The following is a 21,212-nucleotide window of genomic DNA, read 5'->3' as shown; positions in this document are numbered from 1 at the left end:
TAAAAAAACCTGGTAACGAAGCCAAAGCTTTAACCCCACAATTTTCTAGTGCTGCAATAACGTAATCTTGACATAATGTGGTTTGTGGAAAGCAGCAATGGGAGAAAAGCTGTTGTTTCTGGCATGTTTTAGGATAGAAGAGAAGTCACATATCAAACTTAGAGGAAGAAAACCCTGAAAATCCTAGTAATCACTATCTGCACATCCACTGTAAAATTTGGAGTCCTGTAGTTGGCTTATGGGACAGTTTGGAAAGCTGGGTTTTGATATTTCTGAGGACACAGATAACTTTGGGTGGCACATGTCTGGATGGTTACTTATATTTGGTAGCACCCATCTCTTCCAAAGGCCTCACTTCTTACATGGGACGAACCTGCAGGTCATGCTTCTGCTCCACTGAAGCAGGACTGGGAGTCAAAAGCAAGGGCCTCCTGCTGGGAAAGGAAGAGATTCAGCAAGGGAACAGTGGCCTCTGATGACAAGAAGTGAGAAGTGCAGGAGGCCATCCAGCAGCACAGGCCAAAGTCCCAAGGAATTGATTGTCTCCACCCTCAAGGCAACCAGTTTAAAAATGTTTCTTATCCATGTCTGACACTGTAAAGAGACAGATTAATGAAATGCTAGTTTTGACTTATGTAACATGCTAAACCAAAGAACAAAATAACATTTACCTTCTTGAGAGAAGGTAGGATATTTCAAGTTTATAAATATGTTGGAAGTAGAGATACATTTGTATTATACACCTGTGTTAGGTTTTAATCCTAACCTACTAATGAACACTTCCTAAGTAGGAAGGCAAATTTATCTTTCTAGTGCTGATTCTGCAGTTTATTAGGCATAATTCCTGCTTCAAAAGTCCTGCTGAATGTTAATGATAAACTCTAACATTTAGGTGGTCTTCTAAATGTTGATGAGATCGTGTCCAGTTTCTTCTGATACAATTATATGAGGGGAGAGAGGGAGTGAGTATCTGTGTGTGGGTCTGTACATGTGTGGGATACATTACTTGATTTTTGACAGAATAGCAGCTACAACTTCTTTACCTACAGTGTGTTTTTTTTGTTTGGTTCACCCAGAGGTTGCTGGCAGCAGTATGGCTGGGTTGTTTTTTTTTTAATATTCCTGCAACACATACAATGCAATGTTAGCATTCAGATAACCTTCTTTTTCCCGCCATTAAATACTCCTTGATGAGCAGTATTGGCACTGGTCCTCCCCCCAAGTCATAGTTCATTCCGTATCTGTTTCCTCCTAAATCTCTTTGCATGCAGTCAGCCTTACAGGTCATAAATGAGAGACTGCCAGCTTATTTGCTGTGTGATTGCTTTCACAAATGCTTCTGGTGTTGATCTTTCTGAGAAAATAGCAAGTGATTGCAGTTTCTGTCAAACATGGACAGTGTTTTGTAGCCGGGACACAGAAAGGTAGAAGGGTTAAAAATGACACGTTCCCTTGAAGTGGCTTTATGACTGCTGCTAATTTGAATGCTCAGTAATAGAGATCTGTTGGATGGAGGGGTTACCCTTCACTACTAATGATTCATTGGCCTCCTTCCCAAGCTGCCTGAAGTGCCGCTCTCCCTAGTGGAAGTAATTTTGTCTTTGAAGTACTTTCCAGGGCTGTCAACTAACGTTCCACTGTTCCCAGAGGAAATAATAAGCCATGAGTGCATGTACACTGAAAATGTAGAGTCTGAAACTAAACTGTTCCTATAGGAGCCTGGCAGTCTGCTTCTCTGTGGAATTCAGCTTGTTTATACAATCTTATCTGGCTAAGCTTTGGTATTTTATCTGGCAGGCAGTTCCTATGAAAAGCAGCTGTCCAAGCAGTGGGAGTGGTGCTCCTGGTGGTTTTTTCAGGTCTATAATTTCTTGTTTCATGTAAATTACAGAAATACAATACTCTCTTGGCTACAACCAAATGCTCTAAGCAGTTTTCTTAGCCTTATAAATAGCCCTTCAGTATGCTCTGCTGTTATGTCCTGTGTGACTTAACGATAGGATTTGTGATGCCCACTAGGAAGATGTAAGGTGTTCTGTAAAGCCACAGGATGACTACAGAATTGTTAGAAGAGCAAAGTTATAGATTTTACAGGTATTTTTTTAACCATAAAAAAAATCACTGTTGTCACTGTTGTCATGACTGTTGTCATGATCACAGTCTCCATCTCTGCATTGAGATCCGTACATGTATCTTCTCTAACAGAAAGGTCCCTATGGGTCAGTAGGTAGTTTTAAAAAAACCCAAAAACACCTCACTGACCAAACACATAGTAACAGAAAAGACTCAGCCAAAATACTTCAGTTTAGTGTAACTCGTTAATAGAGAAAATGTTTCTTCAAACGTACTGAAAATGAAAGCTTTTGGGGAAAAGAGCAGCTATTCAGTGCCTACAGAGGCGTTAGAGGTATGTTTTGTGTAGCTTTGGGTTGCAGATTCAAGTAAGAGAGAGAAAAGGTCACAAGTTCTTCTCCAACTGTGGTAAATTATGTTCCTCATCTCTTTTTACAGGAACAGTATTTTCAGTCAAAAGCAAATTATGGGCACAAGTAAAATTCAGTCCAAGTCTGTTAAAGTTTAGTGATTATCCAGGATTATCCATCCAGTTCGTAGTACATCTTATCTGAAAGCACTGCATTTTGTAGATTAAAATGATCCATATAATCTGGCGTATTCCAAGAAATGAGGAACATGTTCAAGACCTAAAAGACTAATTCTCCCTCTGTCACCTGTATGTATGTAACATTTAAGTCTAGCCTCCTCTGAGACATAAGAAAATATGAGTCCCTGTAAGATTCAGTGCTTTAAGCATTGTTCAGATGTGCCATTTGATGCCACTTCTCATGCTAGTGTACATGCAAACTTCTATAGACCCCTTCTGTTCTGCAAAAGGGGAATTTGATATGGCAACAAATGAAAAATGAGCTCTGTCTGGTTCCATATGGTACATTGTGGTCTTGCCTGAGACCTGGCATCAAGCACAGTCCATTTCTTTAGCTGAAGCAGCATTCCTGCTTGCAATCCTGTATGGTGAGAAACTCAAAACCTAACAAGTTGCTGACCTTCATTAAAAGAGTGTCATCATAAATTATGCACTGATACAGTTTCCATTTCAGCCTGACACATGCCACCTGAGCAGTTTAGTACTGGTCACCTTTTTGTGACCACCCCACAGTTGATAAAAGTGAATGATGTTGGCTGAGGTCTCCCAGTTCCCTTGTGAAGAAGGAAATTTTATTTTCATTTTGGTAGGGATTGATGACTTTCTCCTGCCACAGCAACAGCTAATTATGTTAAACTTCAGTTTACATACTTTGCTTTATTTCTGCAGCAAGAGTAGTGGTTCCAAATAACATTGAGGGTGTAGCTGTTTTGTTCTACAGGATTGTTTTGTTTGGTTTTACTATTTTTTTTTTTATTTTAAGGTGATGTCTCAAGTGAATGTAACCACTAGAGTGCGGGTTATCTTGAATTCAAGTAATGCCCTGTATTGTCAAAGAGCATGTATCCTGAACTTCAGATTTTTTCTAGAAAATAAAGCTAGTACTTTTTTCTTAAAAACTCTTCAAATTAGCTCTCATTTCTCTAGCCTGTAATATCTTTGAACAGTTTTTACCTGTTACAATTAGATTTCATTTTCCTCATATAGAACCCCATTTATACAGAGTTGGAAACTACTGCTTGGCCTGTTTTAAAAACAAAAACCCTGGTCATCAGCAGGACATGGACTTCATTTAACATGGTCCAGCCCTGTAATACTAAATTCCTAGAACAGTCAGTGGTCCCACAGTGAAGGTAACCTGCATCACTTGTAATGTAATCCCTACTCATGCCTGGTTTGTGTTTGAAGGAAAAAGTTAGCATTTTTGTGGCGAGATGGGCTTTTTGTTATTAAATGGGGTGGTTGTTTTGAAGCTGTGCAGAGGTTAGGAATGCTGGCAAGTATCTGGGGAGACTGGTTAGTGGGCTAAGCACAGGTGAGGAGGTCACAGGCACAAAACAGTCACTTCTTTTGTGCCAGTGCCCTGCAGTGGTTCAGCTCAAGGGAGACGCCTCAAAAATTACTTATGTGTGTTAGGAGGGCCATCATACTTCTGTGACTTAGCTACTTTATCATCACAAAGTTGCATCTTGTGAGAATTAACTCGCTAGGTTGTTGTTAATTTAAGGGAAAGAAAACAGTTTTGTCAACAAATATTCTCAGATGAATTATTTGGTAAAACTTTTGCAAGTTTGCCTTAAAGTAATTAAGTATTAATATTCTTACAGAGAGAGAGAGAGAGGGATGTAACAGCTACCTGCATACTTCCAGGGGATAGATAGCTAACCAGGGCATGTGTTTCATTTTACCTGTAGTGCAATGAACTGTACTGACCTGCCTAATTTTCTGAGTCTTTAAGGAATGGAGTTTTTGTTTTAAGCTTTTTTGCCAGTACTCCTAGAGACAGTCTTAAATGCATAAACCCATGTGTAATTTTAATTGGCATCTTAAACTGAAAATTTTGTGATAAAGATTCTCTTGGACCTTAAGGTAGAGCAGTACTGTTCTACAGCACTGTATTTCAAGTAAGGAAGGAACTTGGATTCTAGATCTGAAGCCCCAAGTTGTTTTCATAGGACTGTCACAGAAATTTATCAGTGAATTGTGGGGGTGAGCTGGGCACAGTGTTGGAGACTGTGGTGATGAAAGACATCTTGAGGAAAAATATTTGTTGTGAATTTTTGGAATCATCCATCAGAAGTAGCTGAATGTAGATGGTGATCTTGTTGATAGAAGAGGAATAATACCTGGCTTTGGCTGCAGTAATTGGCTACTGTACTCAAAAGAGTAGTCACTGCACTGACTGTTCACCAGGTGGACTTGAGAAGGTGCCATCTCTCCACAGTCACTGTTTTGGCTGTGAATACCCTTCCAGAAACCAGTTGGGAGCTTCTTGTGTTTGGGTGATTTTAAGGACTTCCAATCCTGTGCCTCACTGGCCTAAATAACATAATAGGGCCTGTGCAGCTCTGAACATCCTGGGAAGAGAGAGAAGAGGTGAATGTGGAGTTAAACACAACAGATTTGTCCAAGGAATATCTTCATTTCACAGAAACTTTTTCTTCAGGATGACCTTCCAGATGCCCTGTGATGTCCTCACGGTTACTATAGCCAGTGTAAATAAGTTATAGGAAAATGCAGAAATAATATTTCTGAAGTCTTTAAATGATTTTTTTTCCAGCCCAAAGGACTATGTAGGATCACTGTATAACTTAGACTGGAAGGGACCACCTCTGGAGCCCACCTAATCTAACATCCTGCTCTGAGGAGGCTGAGTTAGGTCAGGTTGCTACTGACCACTTATTTTTAGTGTCCTTTAATTAGTGTAACTTAATGTCACTTAATTTAAGTCTGTCAATAATGAATCTTGAAAGTGGACTTGAAAATGAAACCTTTCAAGACATAAAAATGCAATTATAAGCTTGTTTTTACTAACACCCTTTTCCCTCCTCCAACCTTTATCAGGCATTGTCTTACTCTTTCAAACATTAATTTGTCAGAGAAGCAATTTTCTTAGTGGCAGTTCTGAAATTGTATGGTACTGCTTGTCTTCAACAGGAGAATAAACTGCAAGTCTGTTACTTATCTGAAAAGTATGCTTAAACTCCTGGTGAAATAACTTTCCAGCTAGTGCATGGTTCATGTCTAAAATATGCACAGTGTTTGTATTGTGAGATGCGGTGACGCAATTATTCACCAACAACTTCATGACTTAAGTATTTCTTATGCAAAGCACAACATGAACTTCCTATGTGGAATAACTTAGTTTGCTTGGATGAATTAAAGGTGATCACTTTTCAAGTGCCCTTGAGATAACTGCTACAGAGACTGAAATATTTAAACAATTCCTTAAACTGCAGACCCCAGAAAGGCAGAAAGATTCCTGTGAATCTTGCTCTCAAGGGAGGAGTGTGGGTGTGAATCCATGTCCATTCTGTGATCCTTAGCATACATACTAAGCAGAGGAGTTTCCTTCTACCTGCTTCTCTTTCTGCCAGGCTGCTTGCTTACACACTACCTTTTGTTAAATGTCACTTTTAACAGTTTTTATTGCTGTCAAGTTCAGCTGAACTGAAGTAAAATGCTCCAGAGAGAAAAGTGATGTACCAAGAGATGCATATTAACAAAACTCCCTTAACTAGAAAAGCCTAGGCTGAAAACATATCTAACTACTCTCTTGCACTCTTGCTTTCATGTTTGTACCTAAGGTTAAGGCAGTGTATTGGGTATCAAAACACTCCCCAATTCAGACTTTTAGGTTAGGAATGCATATATGCTCCTTGCCCACTTGGGAGGTATGTGTAAGATTACAGTCCAGCTCTGAAAATACAGTCTCACGTCCAAGATGGTGTATCAGGCTTGCAGCAAGAAACTGCCTTCTGCACAGCTGACAAGAATTGAGAATCAGAAGTCTCTTTTCTCCAAAGCATGGAAGAAGTATGGGGAGTTATTGTAAACAATTAATTCATTCCGAGTGTTGTGCTGATGGACATAAAGTGAAACAAAGATTAGAGTAAATGGAAGAATTAATTTGATTTTTCCCACATTAGTATTATTTTTTCATATTATTATTATTATTTCCATATTGCTAATAGTGCCTATTACTGAACCAAAACGGCCTGCAGATTGAATTATTCTGTTTGATACATTGGTACTGTTTCTCTTTCAGATGAAGTGGACTACAGCAATTTTGGGACCAATACGCTGTCAAGGAAGAAGAAGGCTCTGGTGACACTGCGCAATGACAACCTCCGCCGGCGTCCCCACATCAACATTAGCATGCCTCATGATTTTAGGCCGGTGTCTTCCATAATTGATGTGGACATTCTCCCCGAAACACACAGGAGAGTGAGGCTGTATCGACACGGGTGTGAGAAACCCTTGGGGTTTTACATTCGCGATGGCACCAGTGTAAGGGTGACTCCTCACGGACTGGAAAAAGTTCCCGGTATCTTCATCTCCCGTATGGTTCCTGGTGGCTTGGCAGAGAGCACAGGCTTGCTGGCCGTGAATGACGAAGTCCTGGAAGTCAATGGCATTGAAGTAGCAGGAAAGACTCTTGACCAGGTCACAGACATGATGATTGCCAACAGCCATAATCTCATCATCACGGTCAAGCCAGCAAACCAGAGGAACAATATTATTCGGAGCAGTAGGATGTCTGGTAGCTCTGGCCAGTCTACAGACAGCACTGCGAGTCACCATAGCTTGCCTACACCCCACGTGCTGCAGAACTTCCACCCTGATGAAATGGAGAGTGACGAAGAGGCTGACATTGTCATCGAGGGTGGTCTGGAGCCGCAACACATTCCTAAACTGCACAGCCTTACTTCCACTAGCCTCTCTCGAATCAATGGCAGCAGCCTTAGCCACAGACTTCAAAGGGACCTGGTGCTCAACAACAGCTCTGGCCGAGAAAGCAACGGCAACCTCCACAAATTACTCAGTTCCTTAAAAACTGATCCCCGACACAGTCTGGTTATCCCCAGAGGAGGTATCGAGGAGGACGGAACAGTCATTACACTTTAGTAGCAATTTCTGCAATTCTCCTTACAGTCTTAAGTGCCAATTGGGACAATCGACTTGGGCAACACATGCACAAAACAGGGAGCTGACATTCTCACAGACCTCATGGCTGCAGAAAATTGTTGCTTTCTAGGAAACGTGGCATCTGGAGTTAGACGTAAAACTGTCATGCACTGCAAAATTTGCCAGGAGAAAGCCTGAGTGCAAAACCTGGTTTATGTCCCAGCCCTGAAGTGAGAACACAAATTTGTTTTAGTTGGTATAAACCTAAGCAGTCTTACAGGCTACCCATGGCAGTGCTATATACTTGGGTTTGAAAGTATGGGTAGACATATTTATACATGCATATATATGAATTAGATTTTAATAGTAACAGACATGTCTATTTGAAGTGGAATCTGGTTTTCTTCTAATACCAGATAAGGAGAGAGTGCTTCTTAATAGCTATTCTGTCTTCTTCTGTTACATGCAGCCCCTCTGCCGACTTGTTTACACCGTCTTTTCAGCGTTATGTCTAATCCAGACGAGCTCTGTAAAAGCAGCCGTTTCCTATTCCGGTGGTAGCAGCGTTCGGGAGATGCTGCAGACACATTTTCCAAAGGAAACGATAGAAATCCATATCCATGTAAACCCGCGTGTTGCCCGCGGCCCGAGGGGCGGCGCAGGCTGTGGCCGCGGCTGCCGGGCCATGGCGCCACCTGCCGGCCGGCGGGGACACCGCAGCGGGGGCAGCGCCGCTGCCTTCTGGTATTCTCTTAACGTATTTATTAGATGATACCTCCTTTTTTTGATTTGTTTGGTTTTTTTCCTCTTTTCCCTCATCATCTCTGTTTTTTCAAAATCATGGTTCATGTGAGTTTTTAGGCGTGCAAGCCTCAGAGCTGACACAGGTCCTTGCTGTACCTTTTCGACAACCCGAATCCTTGACAAGAGATTGCCCTATGGAGGGGAGGGGTGCTGACTGACTCTCAAGCCTAACTTAGAATAGTTCTGTTATTTTTGGACTCCTCCAGTAATAAAGCTTAATGTCTACACAGGACTTCTTGAAGGTTAAAATATACTGGATATATGTGAAGGTCAGACACCTTTGCTGGGTGACCAGGTGGCTAGTGAGTGACCAGTGACTGTTGAGTCAGTACCTGTCTGCTTCTGGAAACACCATGAATTTTACGAAAGTGGTCTAATCTAAAATATTTTGTTATATCTTGATCAGTGTAAGGAACAAAATATAAATGTTTTAAAATGTATTTTTCTACTTTTAGCTTGTGTCATTTGCTCTTTGTTTTTAACTTTGTAGTACATTAAAGCTTTTTTTATATGGTGGAATAGACATTTCTCAAATATTTTATGAATATGAAAATTCAGGAGTCTTGGTTTGGAAAAATTACATTCCATTTTGGAATCTGTAATGGCTGGAAAAAAGGATGTGTGGACTAATTAATTGTCGCTAATTTAGAATACCTGTGGAACAACCAGTCTTCTGCTCATGGTTAAATATCTTTGGGACATTGAACTTAGTTTATTTCTTTTAGATTTGCTTTAAGAGTTTATTTTGAAAGTCTTTCACTTACTCTAATTAAAACTTTTCTAGGTATCAAAGCAGCTATAGAGCTGTATTTATTTTTCCCAGCACAGTAAGAATAGAACATTGATCCTGTTCGTCTTAAATCTGTGTTTGTACTCTACCAAAGGTTTTCATTAAAAAAAATAAATCTGATAATTGGTGCAGTAAAACAAATGAATAGCTGGATATGCTTCAGTCAATCAGACCATCTTATCCGGAAAAATTTGTTACACCTTAAATAAACTACTTTTATGAATAAGTGGATTTTTCTGGCTGAAGTTACTCATTTTACCTTAGTTAACTGATGAAAATGTGACCTTGTCTGCAATAAAATGTTCGCTGTCTTACTTCTACTCTGTATTTTCTCCCCGTGTCTCAAGCATTTTATATGGAAGTATCTCTCCTCCCTATGAAAACAAGGTATCCAGTTTGGGCGGCTCTTCAACTATGCAACTATTTTAGTGCAGTATCTTTTCTCAGTGCTGCTTTTACTAAAGGTTCCTGTTCTTCTGATTTCCATGGGAACCAAGTGGCTTCCTACCCTCCTCACAGCATGGCCTGCTGCAGACCTCTGGGCTTTGAGGGGTAATTCTGGCTCCATGGAAAGAGGCCAGGATACCTCTGATGGCACTCTGGACCCCTTTGCCCAGAGCCTGCTGGCTGTCACTGTCCACAGAAAGCGTTCCACTACAATCTATCCAAGCTTTCCACCCCATTCATCACAGGAGGGAGGAAGCATAAGTTGTGTCACACACATGTACAAACTGTAAACACAACAGGCAGCTGTTGATGTGTCAACTTTGGATCCTCCAACACTTCGTGAAATAACTTTTAAGGCTTGCAAACATTTTGTGCAGCATCTTCGTGGGGAAAGTAAACAAGCACACACACACACACACACACACACACAACCAGCTTCTCTTTTGAGTGTCCCATAACCGCAAGCAGAGCTATGTTGTACACTCACAGTGAGCTCCCTTCCCAACCCAGGCCCTAACGGGAGGAATCTGCCTGGAAGCGCAGCTGAGCCGCTCGGGTTTCGCGGGCCGTGGCCCGTTCGGGTGTGGGATGGAATTGCCGAAGGGGGCTCTGAGGGTGTGTGGCTGAGGGAGCAGCCAGCCCCTGCCAAAGGCCACATCCTCCACAAACGCTCCTGCAGACGGAGTCCCGCTCTGTCTTGTCCCAGCGCTAGGCAGGGGTGGCTCAGAGCCGGCGGAGCCTGAGTTTCCTCCAGCCAAACGCGATTCCCTGCCCGGGCACCGGCCATAAGGGCGCTCCGTATGCACGTACGCTCCGTATGCAGCGCCGGAGCGCGGGGGCCGGGCCGCTCCCGCCCCGCCTGCCGGGAGCGCGGCTGCGCCGGCCCGCCCGGTCATGTGAGGGGCGGCGCATCCTGGTGGGAGCGGGAGGTGGGATGGCGGCGGCTGCCGGCGCTGGTGACCGGGCTGGAGCCGAGCTGCCGGACGCCTGCCCCGGCGCGGACAGCGGGAACGTGTCCCAGAGCCAAAGCAGGGCCTCCGGCCTCGGGGAGGCGGAGGACGAGGATGCCTCGGAGGCGTCGCTCAGCGCCACCGCCGCCGCCTACTCCGCGTACCTGCTCGCCGACCGCAGCCTCTTCAGCGAGCAGGTGGGCGAGGGCCGGGCCGGGGGCTCCCGCACAGCTCCTGGGCTCAGGGGAGGGCTGCCCTCAATGGGAGTGCAGCCGTCTGGAGCTGGACACGCTCCTGGGCTGGGGCTGTCCAGGACAGGACGTAGCGGGGGTCGCATCCCTTGCGCTGAACGAAGCCGAGAGAGAGAAAAGCCTGTGGGATTCCTGTGGGACTCGCTGTAGTCTGACCGGTGTCTGTACTCGGTGACACTGGCCGGGGTTTTGTGAATGTGTGTGTGTTTGTGTTTGTGTGTGTGTGTGTGTGTGTGTGTGTGTGTGTGTGTGTGTGTGTGTGTTTTCAAGCACTTTAAGTGACCTCTGTTTTGCAGATAGAAAGCTTAGACAAGAGTCTAGAAGACTTACTGACCAGGGTGGATGAATTCGTGGGAATGCTGGATATGGTACGTATAAAGTTGGATGTGGTTGTGTTTTCAAAGTCAGATTAAACACAGTTGAATTGGTGTTTGTAAGTAAGACATAGAGAGGAAGAAGCCTTTAGTCTAGGCATGTTCCAGTATGAAAACACGTTTGATAATTAGATTACTTATTTTGGTAATCAGGTAACTCATGGATGAAAACTACCAAGCTTTCATGTCAGAGCAAAATGTGTCCATATAGCTAGAGAATCATATAATCATATAGAACTTAGGTTGGAAAAGATCTCTAAAATCATCAAATCCAGCCATTAACCCAGCACTGACATATTCATCCCTAAACGATGTCCCAAAGTGCTACATCTTCTAAATACCTTCACCACTTCCCTGGGCAGCCTGCTTAAATGCTTGACAGCCCTTTCAGTGAAGATTTTTTTTCTAACTGCATATTTATGTAGTTGTATTTGTCTTGTTTAAAAGAACAGTATGATATTCTGCTTATTCTTGAAAATATATAAAGACATCCTTTGTTGGTTTTGTAATGAAAGTATCTAATCTGAGTTGCCACACCACCAAAGCTAGATTTGTCTTTAGGGGACCCTCTTTTCAGAAAGGCAGCTTCGTTTTCACTTTTCTCATAGGGTTAGATGGGGGAACTGAATGGAAAGTTCCTGTAAGCTGGCACTGGTAGATAGGCTGTCTTTTAAAGTGTAGCACATATGGTTTTCCTGCACAATTCTGTGTTAGGTTTGGGGTTTTTTTTAATACCAGTAAGCTAAGATTTTTGTGGCCTCACTTTTATGACAAATCTGAAGAAAAGTAGAAGTAGTAAAACTGAAGACAAAATTTTAGCTTAGTATGTTTGTTTCTTTAGTGTGTCTTGGAAAATGCTCCATATCACTTCAGAAGAGATTGTATTAGCCTACTTTTAATATAAGTATAAAGGTAAATATTAGTCTCTGCAAAATGCATTTTCTTCAATGTTATCTAGAAACTATACAAAAATGCTATAGTGTATTGATTTTAATCTAGTGTTTTATACTAATTTATTCCAGTATTTTTAAACTCTAAATTATAGGCTGTTCATTGGAGGACAGTTCTAGTTTCCAGAATAAAATCTACTAAATATTTTGTTTCATTCATTGATTTTTGTATTATTTCTTTGCATTGTCTTTAGATTCGAAGTGATTCCTCTCAAGTTGTCAATGAAAGTATACCTCAAATTTATACAAAAGCCACAGAAATGAGGCAGATATATAGGAAGATTGACAAACTAGAGGTATGTATTTGCTATCTTCTAGATGCATTTTGTTTCCTAACAGAGGGAAAAATCAATGTCTCCATATTTGTGTGTGTATGTGCACACATATGGAGTGAGCTCAGGTGAGTTGTGCTCTCCATGTCCATGCTGGGTTCAGTACTTCAGGGCTAATAAAGAGGACTACATTTATGAAGAATTTCTGGGAACTGTGGGAATTTCAGATGTGTTTTAGATCTTTTTGCAACATATTTAAAAAAGAATAAAAGAAATTGTCCATTGACTGTTTGAAGCAAGGCAGTTTTTGTGTTAGCTTTCAAAGTTTCAGAAACAAATAGAATGAGAGATCTCTTGATCCCTAATAAAGCTTCAAGACTGTGGTTCAGATCCTTGGTTTTTCTTTTGGTAGTAAAATGGCAGATAGAGGTCTAGATTCTGAAAAATCCAAATTAGTTATTTAAAAGGTAAATTGGAAAAGGAAGATTATTTTAGTAGATTTAACCTGGTTTTCAGCCTTTTAAGTATCTCAAGTAATTTATAGCATTAAAATGGACTTAGAGGCAGAAGGGAAATTGAGCATGAAGTTTTTGACAACTCATTTAAGCAATGGATCTTCCACCCCTCTTTTGCAATACATAATCCTGTTTTATGTTGTTAGGGAAAGTGTCATATTTATTTTGTTGGTTTTTTTTTACACCAGGCTTTTGTGAAAATGATTGGGAATAGCGTAGCTGGACTGGAAGAACGGGTCACAAAGGCAGAAACAGACCTTGGAGCTTTTCCAAGCACCTTCAAGAAACTCTTGCACACAATCAGCATGCCATCCTTCCTTAATGTAAGTAAAGTTTTGCTGCCATGTGACCAGCTTAGTTGCTCTGCTTACTAGACCAGATGATTAAAATAATAATAAGTTTGTTGCACCTGTATATGAATGTAGCTGTACATTTTTAATATACTTTATTAGGATTTTTACAGAGTTCTCAGGCTTCTTTTAAAAAAAAATGGAAGCAACCAAACTTAAAAGTTTAATTTCTTACAAGGATTTGTGTAGCATTGCAAAACAAGGCTGAGCACACAAAGAGATGAATGTGAAGGACACAAACAGGCACATAATGCACAGGCCTTTATACTAAATCACCCCCGATCTCTGGTGGTATGCAAAGCAAGTAGGAAGAGCCTGTACAGGCAACACTGCTAAAGGATCCTTCTGCATTGATAACATCACTGCACAAATGTTACCTAAAAGAAAACTAAAGCTAATCTGCACAGTATTTTTAAAATAAAGGTTATATTTGTATTCAGTGCACACAGTTGGATAATCATGTTACCACCTTGGTAAGCTTTCTAAGGATGCAGTTTTCTCCATCTTTCCTTGTGGACTGTTCCTTTACAAAGGGCTTGAAACACTGTCTCTGGTATATTTCAGAGATGCCTTACCTAACACTGAACTGGCATTGTGCCTCGGGTTTAAAATAATCTTTTGGTTAAAAAAAAAATCACCTGAATTCCTGATGTTTCTTGACATCACCTGGCAGTACACCATTTGTAAGTTCTACTCTTTTGCATCTTGTCAGCTCACAGGTTGTTTTATCTTTTAGTGTATCCATCCTGTACTAACTCAGTTTTCTGTGTTCTGGTAAGAATGATGAAAAAAATAGCTTTGTAGAAGGGGAGAGGAAGAAGGTTGTGGCTTTTGGAGTATTTTTGTTCCTACATCTTCCAAGTATATATGGCAGCAGAGAAAAATACATATAAAAAGAACATGTGTTGTCTTGTTAAGGCTCAATTCAAGGTACTGGTTCTTCACTGCTCTTTACTGTGCAGTCTTTAAGTTAGTTAATTTCTCATCTCATTCCTTCATTTTCCTTAGTGTTTAAGTTTAGGAGTTCTGTAATTTATTTCTTTAAAAAAAACCTAAAATCAACAACACAAAGTTGCACTTTATGGGCCAGTTAAAAACCAATAAACCTGTACAAGTTGCCTTGAAGATTATTCAGCAGTATTTTCCATTTTTTTCTGTAAACAGTTATTAACCAAGGAATTATAGTCTTCACTTGAAAAGTTTGCTAGTTCAAAGAAAGTACTTTTTTAGTGTTGGAGGGGAACACTTTGTCAAATTAGCACTTTTTCCACAATTTAAAAGGTAGAAAACCTTTGAAAGTTTCAGGAGGGTGGACCTGGCATCTCCAGTGGTTTCTTAGTTTGATTATGGATAGCAATAAAATAACACTCAGAACTTACTGGCATTATTTGATTCACTGAAAGGCAGGTTACTGTTCCAAAGTGATTCTGGGTATTGCATAGTAAGATACCTACTTCCACTTGTAAACACAAGCATAAGTGAATGAAGATGCCTGTAGAGATTACTCCACTTGCCTGATATTTAACTAGCTCAATACATCAATGGTAAAATACATGTTTGGAAAAGAAGGTTATTCTGATGTCATGATTTTCACTGTAGCTGTAGTTCCCATTTTACTGCTAGTTTTAATTTACTCAAGCACCCTCATTCTCTTCCCATTTAAATGTATCTCTTTCTTTACACAAGGGCTGTATTTTTTATTTCTCAAGATGTGTATTTATAATCTCCCTTTCAGATTTTGCCCAAAGTTCTTCCCTTGTGAATACCAGGCAGTGTAAAGAACAGTACTGTAAGGTTTCTAATATCGCTAAAAATGTAGACCCTCAAAAGCTAAAAATGTCTGCTAAGCAGCTGCAAAAATAACTGATCCTTACTGTGTGCTTAGGCAATTGTAGCTACTGTGTCTGCCTATAAATTTCCTCACTGGATTGAAATTGCCCCTTCTTGCACAGAGGCAAATGTAGCACCTCTTAAATCCGTGTCAGGAGTTACAGAAAACCTGTGACCTTAGTTTCCCGTGCTTGCAGATTGTTATGTGATAGGACAGTACAGAGTAGGAGAGTATTTTAAAAATGAGAACTTTGATTTTGAAGGTTGCTTTTACATTTGGCAAAATTTGTGATACAGAGAACACTGATAATATACACTGTTTATAGATCAGATCATTATTTATATTTTTTAATTTCATTGCAACTTGAATGACAAAACAAACTTAGAGAAATTAATGGTATTGTAAAGTTAAAGACGTAATTTAATGTATCAGCAATTTTGTATATAGCAGGAGAATGTGTACTTACTTCGTATGGAGTACAGATATACAGCTCAACTGAATATTGAGAAATTTCCACTTTGTTTTGTAGGTATGGTTACTTATATCTTCATTTTGGTGCTATAAGACCATTCTAAACTCCAAGGCTATCAAACAATGATATTTGGTGTACTTCTAACTTCATTATTTGTGAAGACTAAGTCCCTCATTCCAAACTGACAGGACTCTATGAAACAGTTCATCAAAATATTTTTATTAGTTGAAAAGAACATTTAATGAGTGAAATCTTGATTTCAAGCATTCTATTTAATGCCAGACATTGAAAACATACCCTGTCTCTGCATTGTGTTGCAGCATTATGTACCCACAGCAAGGCTGACAGAGTAGTCACTAGTGGTCCTTGATGTTGTCTCTTTCAATGAGCCATCGGATACAGCAAAACATTGTACAGTTAATATTTAAAAGAAACATGCACACCTTCCCTCAAAAACAGTGTAACAGCTCTTTTCCAGTCCACTACCAAATTATTTTTAACATTGTGTCATATGAAGAAGCTCAGCAGGAGCAGCAACCTTCTTGAAAGAATAATTTGCTAGGTGTGTTTCCATAGGAAAACTTTCTGAGTAACTAAATGAGAACCCAGGCCCAGAGTTGACTCCAAAGAAGTGGCTGAGGAGAATTTGAAGGCTGGAGCAGGAAAGGTAAAGGTGTATGGTTTGAAAAGGTAAAGGTGTATGGCTTGGAAAGGATGAAGGTTACAATGACTCTCCCATCAGCTGGATGGTACAGTTTGGCTCCTGCAGTGCTGGCATATCGTACATGTTCCAGGACTGGGTCCTTTTAGGCGCTGGAATGGCAAAGGGCAAAGGCTGCGTTTCTTCACTAACTTTAGGAACGTGCCAGGCTCATCTGAGCTATGATTAAGAATTCATCCAACTAAGTAATAGGCTTTAAAACTTTTCTTGTTTTGCATTTTAGCTCTGCAGGCTTTGTTTTAAAACGCTTTATGAAAAAGGTGAAAAATAAATTTCTCTAATTTGCAGAAATCGTCTTCCTCACGACAGCAACAGACCCTCTATGAACCTCCAGTCCTCTTCAAGACTGAAGACTATTTTCCATGTCTTAATGAAGCACCTTATTGATGATTTTTTGCTTTAGGATTGATATGAATCAGCCAGAATAGAGAAGCCAAGTGAACAAAAGGAATGCCAACCTCAGAACAGCTGCATTTTCTAAGCACTATTGATGGCATATTGCCATTCTGATTCTCATTGTCTTCCCTCAGGCAATATTTTCAGGTAATCTTTGTTTGTGCACATTATTTCAAAAGCCTTCCTAAAACACCATGTAAGTTTTCAGATTATTTTGGGGAAGGAATTTAAGAATATTTTTACATTACTTTTTTTTTAATATGGAAATAATAGGAAACATACTATTGTATATAAGTTTTTTAACACATAAATATCTGTGCTGCTGTGCATGTAAATAGCTATATCGCAAGCAGGGGGTTTATTTGTCTTTTTTCATAATGTGCTGATTGAGGTGAAAGAAAAACTATGCATTAGGTTTCACATCTATTCCAAGGTTTTAAGCCTGGTCCCTGCAGTTTGTACAGAGAAATGCACCACATTGGGATTTACTTGTTGCAGGGACAGGACTTGGGAGGTTGTCCAGGAATCAAGGACATGGCTCAATCCATGTGATGTAGTCCTAGTTCATAAAGCAAACATCCTGCCCCACTGATGATCCTCAGGTCCCAGTGACCCAAACTTTTAATTATTGCATCATTGTGTTGTTTGATGTATAACCAGGTGGACGTGAAATAAATTTATATAGAGAGAGAGATATAGATGTATAAAACCTGCTGTCAAAAAGAACAAGTGTCTAAGTTGGGGAGGGATGACCCTGGACTGAACTTCAGTTAGGTACCTGACCAGATTGCTTTTCCTTCACAACTCTTTGTGGATACTGAGGCTTCCCACGCTGATTGCAATTTGTATTATCAATAAACTAATAGCTGGCTAACCCCTGTTGTGGTCTTGCATTTCACTGGACAGTATTTACCCACCTAGCAGGTGTTAGTCATAAATTGATGTATTCCTCTGAACAAGTTTTATCTCTGCTGCTCTATTGCCAGTGTAACTCACTACAATACTCAAAATACAAGTCTGGGAGGAATGCTTTAGAGAAACAGTATTTCTCTAGATTTCATGTTGCACACACAAAACAGGTATGAAGTTGCAGAGCAGAGATTGTATATTAATACATCTTGTCTCCAAAGACCAGCAGAGATTGGGTTCTAAACATCTTAAATGTATCTGAAGCATTATTTATTAAAATTTAAAACAAAGATTTTCAAGTCCAAGTTAGTAGGCTCTAAAAGTAGTTCTGATGTAAAACTTACCTGAATTTTAACATAGGAAAATAATCACATAAATATGCAGAAAGAAAGAAACATGACTTTGAAGCAGGGCTCCCCTCCCATCCTCCTTGTTTTCATAAATAATTCATTATTCAGATGTTCCACTGGAGCAACAGTTGCATTTCTAAAAGGCGTGGTGCCTTTCAGTGTATGCATAAATAATGCTTGAAAGTTTATCCCTCCTCAGTGAGATCTAATAAAATTACACACTTAGTGTAGCAACAGAAAGCTGCAGTCAGGTACTCTTAAACATGCTAACACTGGTATAAAAAAAAAAGTAATCTTTAGAGCAACTTTCTAATTAAATGAATCACCTTCTCAAATAACTTTGTCCTCTGCTGTGTGGAGCCAAAATGCAATTTCTTTTAAAAAGATGATGTTTGAAATATTAATAAAGATTTCAGCAAGTTTATACAGCTGAATATTTTTCACACAATGTTTTTCATATTAGTAAGAGTGAACATTCATATATCCTGCAGTGGGCATTTTTGTTGAAGTGTTGTATGGAAAAAAAGAGCTGTATCTTCAAGGCACACCACCAATAAAAATCAGACAGTTCCTATAATTAGTATAGCTCTATGTTGGAAATTCTCCAAAATATTTTTATTGCTGAAAATAATGGACAATACATGGAAAATTTGTTAAGGAAATGCTGCAAAAGACAGTAAATTAATTGTGGCTTTTAAAAGACATGGTACAAAATACCAAGGTCACTGTTCATCTGTTACAAAATAAGGCTCATGGCTATGAAATTAAGGCATTCTCATAATACTGACAAAATGCACCCTGCTGTTGGTTTGTTTGTACCTTTGCTGTCTCCTTATTCATGGTCAGCCTCACCTTGCAGGAATAGCACAAAAAACATCCCAGGTGTTCACACTCAGTAAAGAAATACTCAGAATATTCCTTAATTCTGTCTGCTGTTACCTTGCATTAGTGTAAAACCAGTAATAACTATATTGTGAATTAGGTTCAATATTTACTGGGTTTCCCAGCTGTGAACAAAATCTGAATCTCAAAATCCACTGATACCAATATTCACAGCCCCAGAAGGCTCTACCTGCATCTTTCCCCACACCATGTTTATCCTCTTGCCTGAGTTCCAGGATACAAGCCAGTACCTATGGGGCTACATCACCTGTTTTTCACATGAGAGCTCTTCATATAGAACTGGTGTAAAGCAAGATGTGGTTGTGCTCTGCTGCTAAAGGTTGAGTATCAGGCACATGAAATGAGCTGGTGTTTAATATCAACAAAGTAGTCTACATACACATCTTACTTTTCTTTCTATGTCATTAAGCAAACATTTTAAAGCAATCCTAGCAAAAGTAATGCTAAAAGTTTTTATATTCCTATAGTTATGTGCATTCTAGGCCCATGTTAAAATTAGCATTAGCCTAATGCTAATTGAAACTAATGCAGCTTTCTAAAAGTTATCTGTTTGCTGTACAATGTATGTCAATATGTCACAGAAGCTGCATTCACAAGATAGTCACAGTGAGGTTATATCACAGTCAGGTTGGACTGAATGTCAGAGGCCTACACTTTTCATAGCTCCTGGACACAAATGAGCATGATCTGTCTTGCATAGGTGTTTAATTATATGATAAACTCTGCCTGAAGTCAGCACATAAAGATTGATATTTATATTTAATATTTTTTGGACCAGCAGATTTTGTTCCAATCAAGCAGTGCTGCAACTGCAGTAAAGCCCAAAGAAATTACAGAAGGATGCAGATGACTGAAATGGAAAGAAACAGGTTTGATTATTTATCTGATCAAATAAGATAAATTACTTAAAGATGCACTGGATTACATTGACATAAAAACTTGTGGCATTTCATTACTTCTGCTGACAATAACCTTCAGGGTTAAGTAGTTTTACTTACAACACTAAGAATTACGTAGCAAGGTAAAGCTGTAAAGAGTGATCCTGAGTGAAAGACATAGCAGAATGAATAGGAAGAGGAAGACAGCTTGCACCTTTGTCTGTGAAAAGAACTTTATATTTGGCATTGGTAAATAATGCTCCCATTTAAAACAAAAAAAAAAAAAAAGAAAAAGAGGAAAATGTTTTTTAAGTGATTACTTTTTTAAACTCCCTCACTTTTCATAGAAAAGATATTGGTCTTGCACCAGCTACCAAGAAAATCCTTGAAAAGCTAAAATCCCTGTCAGATACAGCTATGGTCAAAGAGGACCATAACAGGAGTTGCCATCTTTCCAGCCACTGCAGCTAAGTCCATCAAGGGTGAGGAGTTTCCAGCTGCTGGGACTCCCATCTGTGTAGGAGCTGAGCTGCTGTGGCAGGCTGTGCTGCAGTGGCAGAGCAGAGGCTTTGTCCCTCAGCTGCTTTTGCTGATTCTACTCCAAGCCGATGGGTGGTAGTACAACCTAAAGATGGTAGTGCAGACTCCAGCGGATCTCAGAGATTTGGAGAGTGTTCTTGACTTTCTTGCTTGATGTTATCTATTCCCAAACTCTTTCAATGCTGGTCATTTTTTATGATTTGGAAAAACTGTAAAGGATATGGGAATGGTGCATGATGTCTTAATAAGGAACAAGAAAATAGAAAAAAGGAGGACAGGTGTTGCTCATGGGCAATGCCAGGGACACAGAATGCAATCACCTATAGATACAGACTGTGAAAAGGAAAATTAAAATAATGCCTCTGGAATTATGTCAGACTAAAGGATATGGTAGGGAAACAAAAATATCCTGTCTAAAATTCACATGGAAGATTCAAAATGATATTTCATTTTTGTCAGCTTTAATATTGTCTGTACATTCTTTGGTGGACTGTTAAAGTGAAACAAATACATTAAAATTGCATCAATATTCATTCCAATGTGCTATCTATATGGGATCTTAAATAGTATATTTTAAAAGTGTATCAAAAATACAGATATATGAATGTGCTGACAGACCTAAGAAAATGAACTGAATGTTAGCAAGAATTTCATCAGAGGGTTCAGAGTGAAAAGACAAAGGGACAGAATTCATTGGGGGAAAGTGCACTCACTGAGAAAAGAAGGATAAGTATCCAATTCAATTTCTCATCTCCCACTGTTTCAGAAGCTGTAGGTTTCATGAGAATAGCTCAATGCCTACATTATTTAAAATTAAATTAATTGCCATCTGTTCCTTACAGGTGACACTGTTGGGAGTTTCTTTACAAGCAAAGCAACCTTTAAGAAAAAACAAAGGCAGAAATTTCCACAATCCTAGGACATTAAAACTGAGGGCTG

At 39.7% G+C, this 21,212-nt stretch overlaps 2 protein-coding genes across 2 annotated transcripts in view; both read left to right on the top strand.

Moving 5' to 3' along the window:
- PARD6G (par-6 family cell polarity regulator gamma) overlaps positions 1 to 9,395 on the top strand; it is a 64,985-nt gene extending 55,590 nt beyond the window's left edge. The window contains exon 3 of the mRNA XM_054642070.2: positions 6,711 to 9,395. Coding sequence (XP_054498045.1) covers positions 6,711 to 7,570 — 860 coding nt within the window. The 3' untranslated portion in view covers positions 7,571 to 9,395. The remainder of the gene's footprint in view (positions 1 to 6,710) is intronic.
- Positions 9,396 to 10,489: 1,094 nt separating this feature from the next.
- BLOC1S4 (biogenesis of lysosomal organelles complex 1 subunit 4) lies at positions 10,490 to 17,567 on the top strand. The gene is made up of 5 exons (XM_054629123.2): positions 10,490 to 10,758; positions 11,109 to 11,180; positions 12,331 to 12,432; positions 13,112 to 13,246; positions 16,586 to 17,567. The coding sequence occupies exons 1-5, from the start codon at positions 10,546 to 10,548 to the stop codon at positions 16,682 to 16,684; spliced, it is 621 nt and encodes a 206-aa protein (XP_054485098.1). The 5' UTR covers positions 10,490 to 10,545; the 3' UTR covers positions 16,685 to 17,567.
- The last annotated feature ends 3,645 nt before the right edge of the window (positions 17,568 to 21,212 follow it).

Source organism: Agelaius phoeniceus, chromosome 1, assembly GCF_051311805.1.
Source record: "Agelaius phoeniceus isolate bAgePho1 chromosome 1, bAgePho1.hap1, whole genome shotgun sequence".
NCBI classification, from domain to species: Eukaryota; Metazoa; Chordata; class Aves; order Passeriformes; family Icteridae; genus Agelaius; species Agelaius phoeniceus.
The sequence above is the reverse complement of the archived record's forward strand: the minus strand, read 5'-3'. Positions and strand labels throughout refer to the sequence as shown.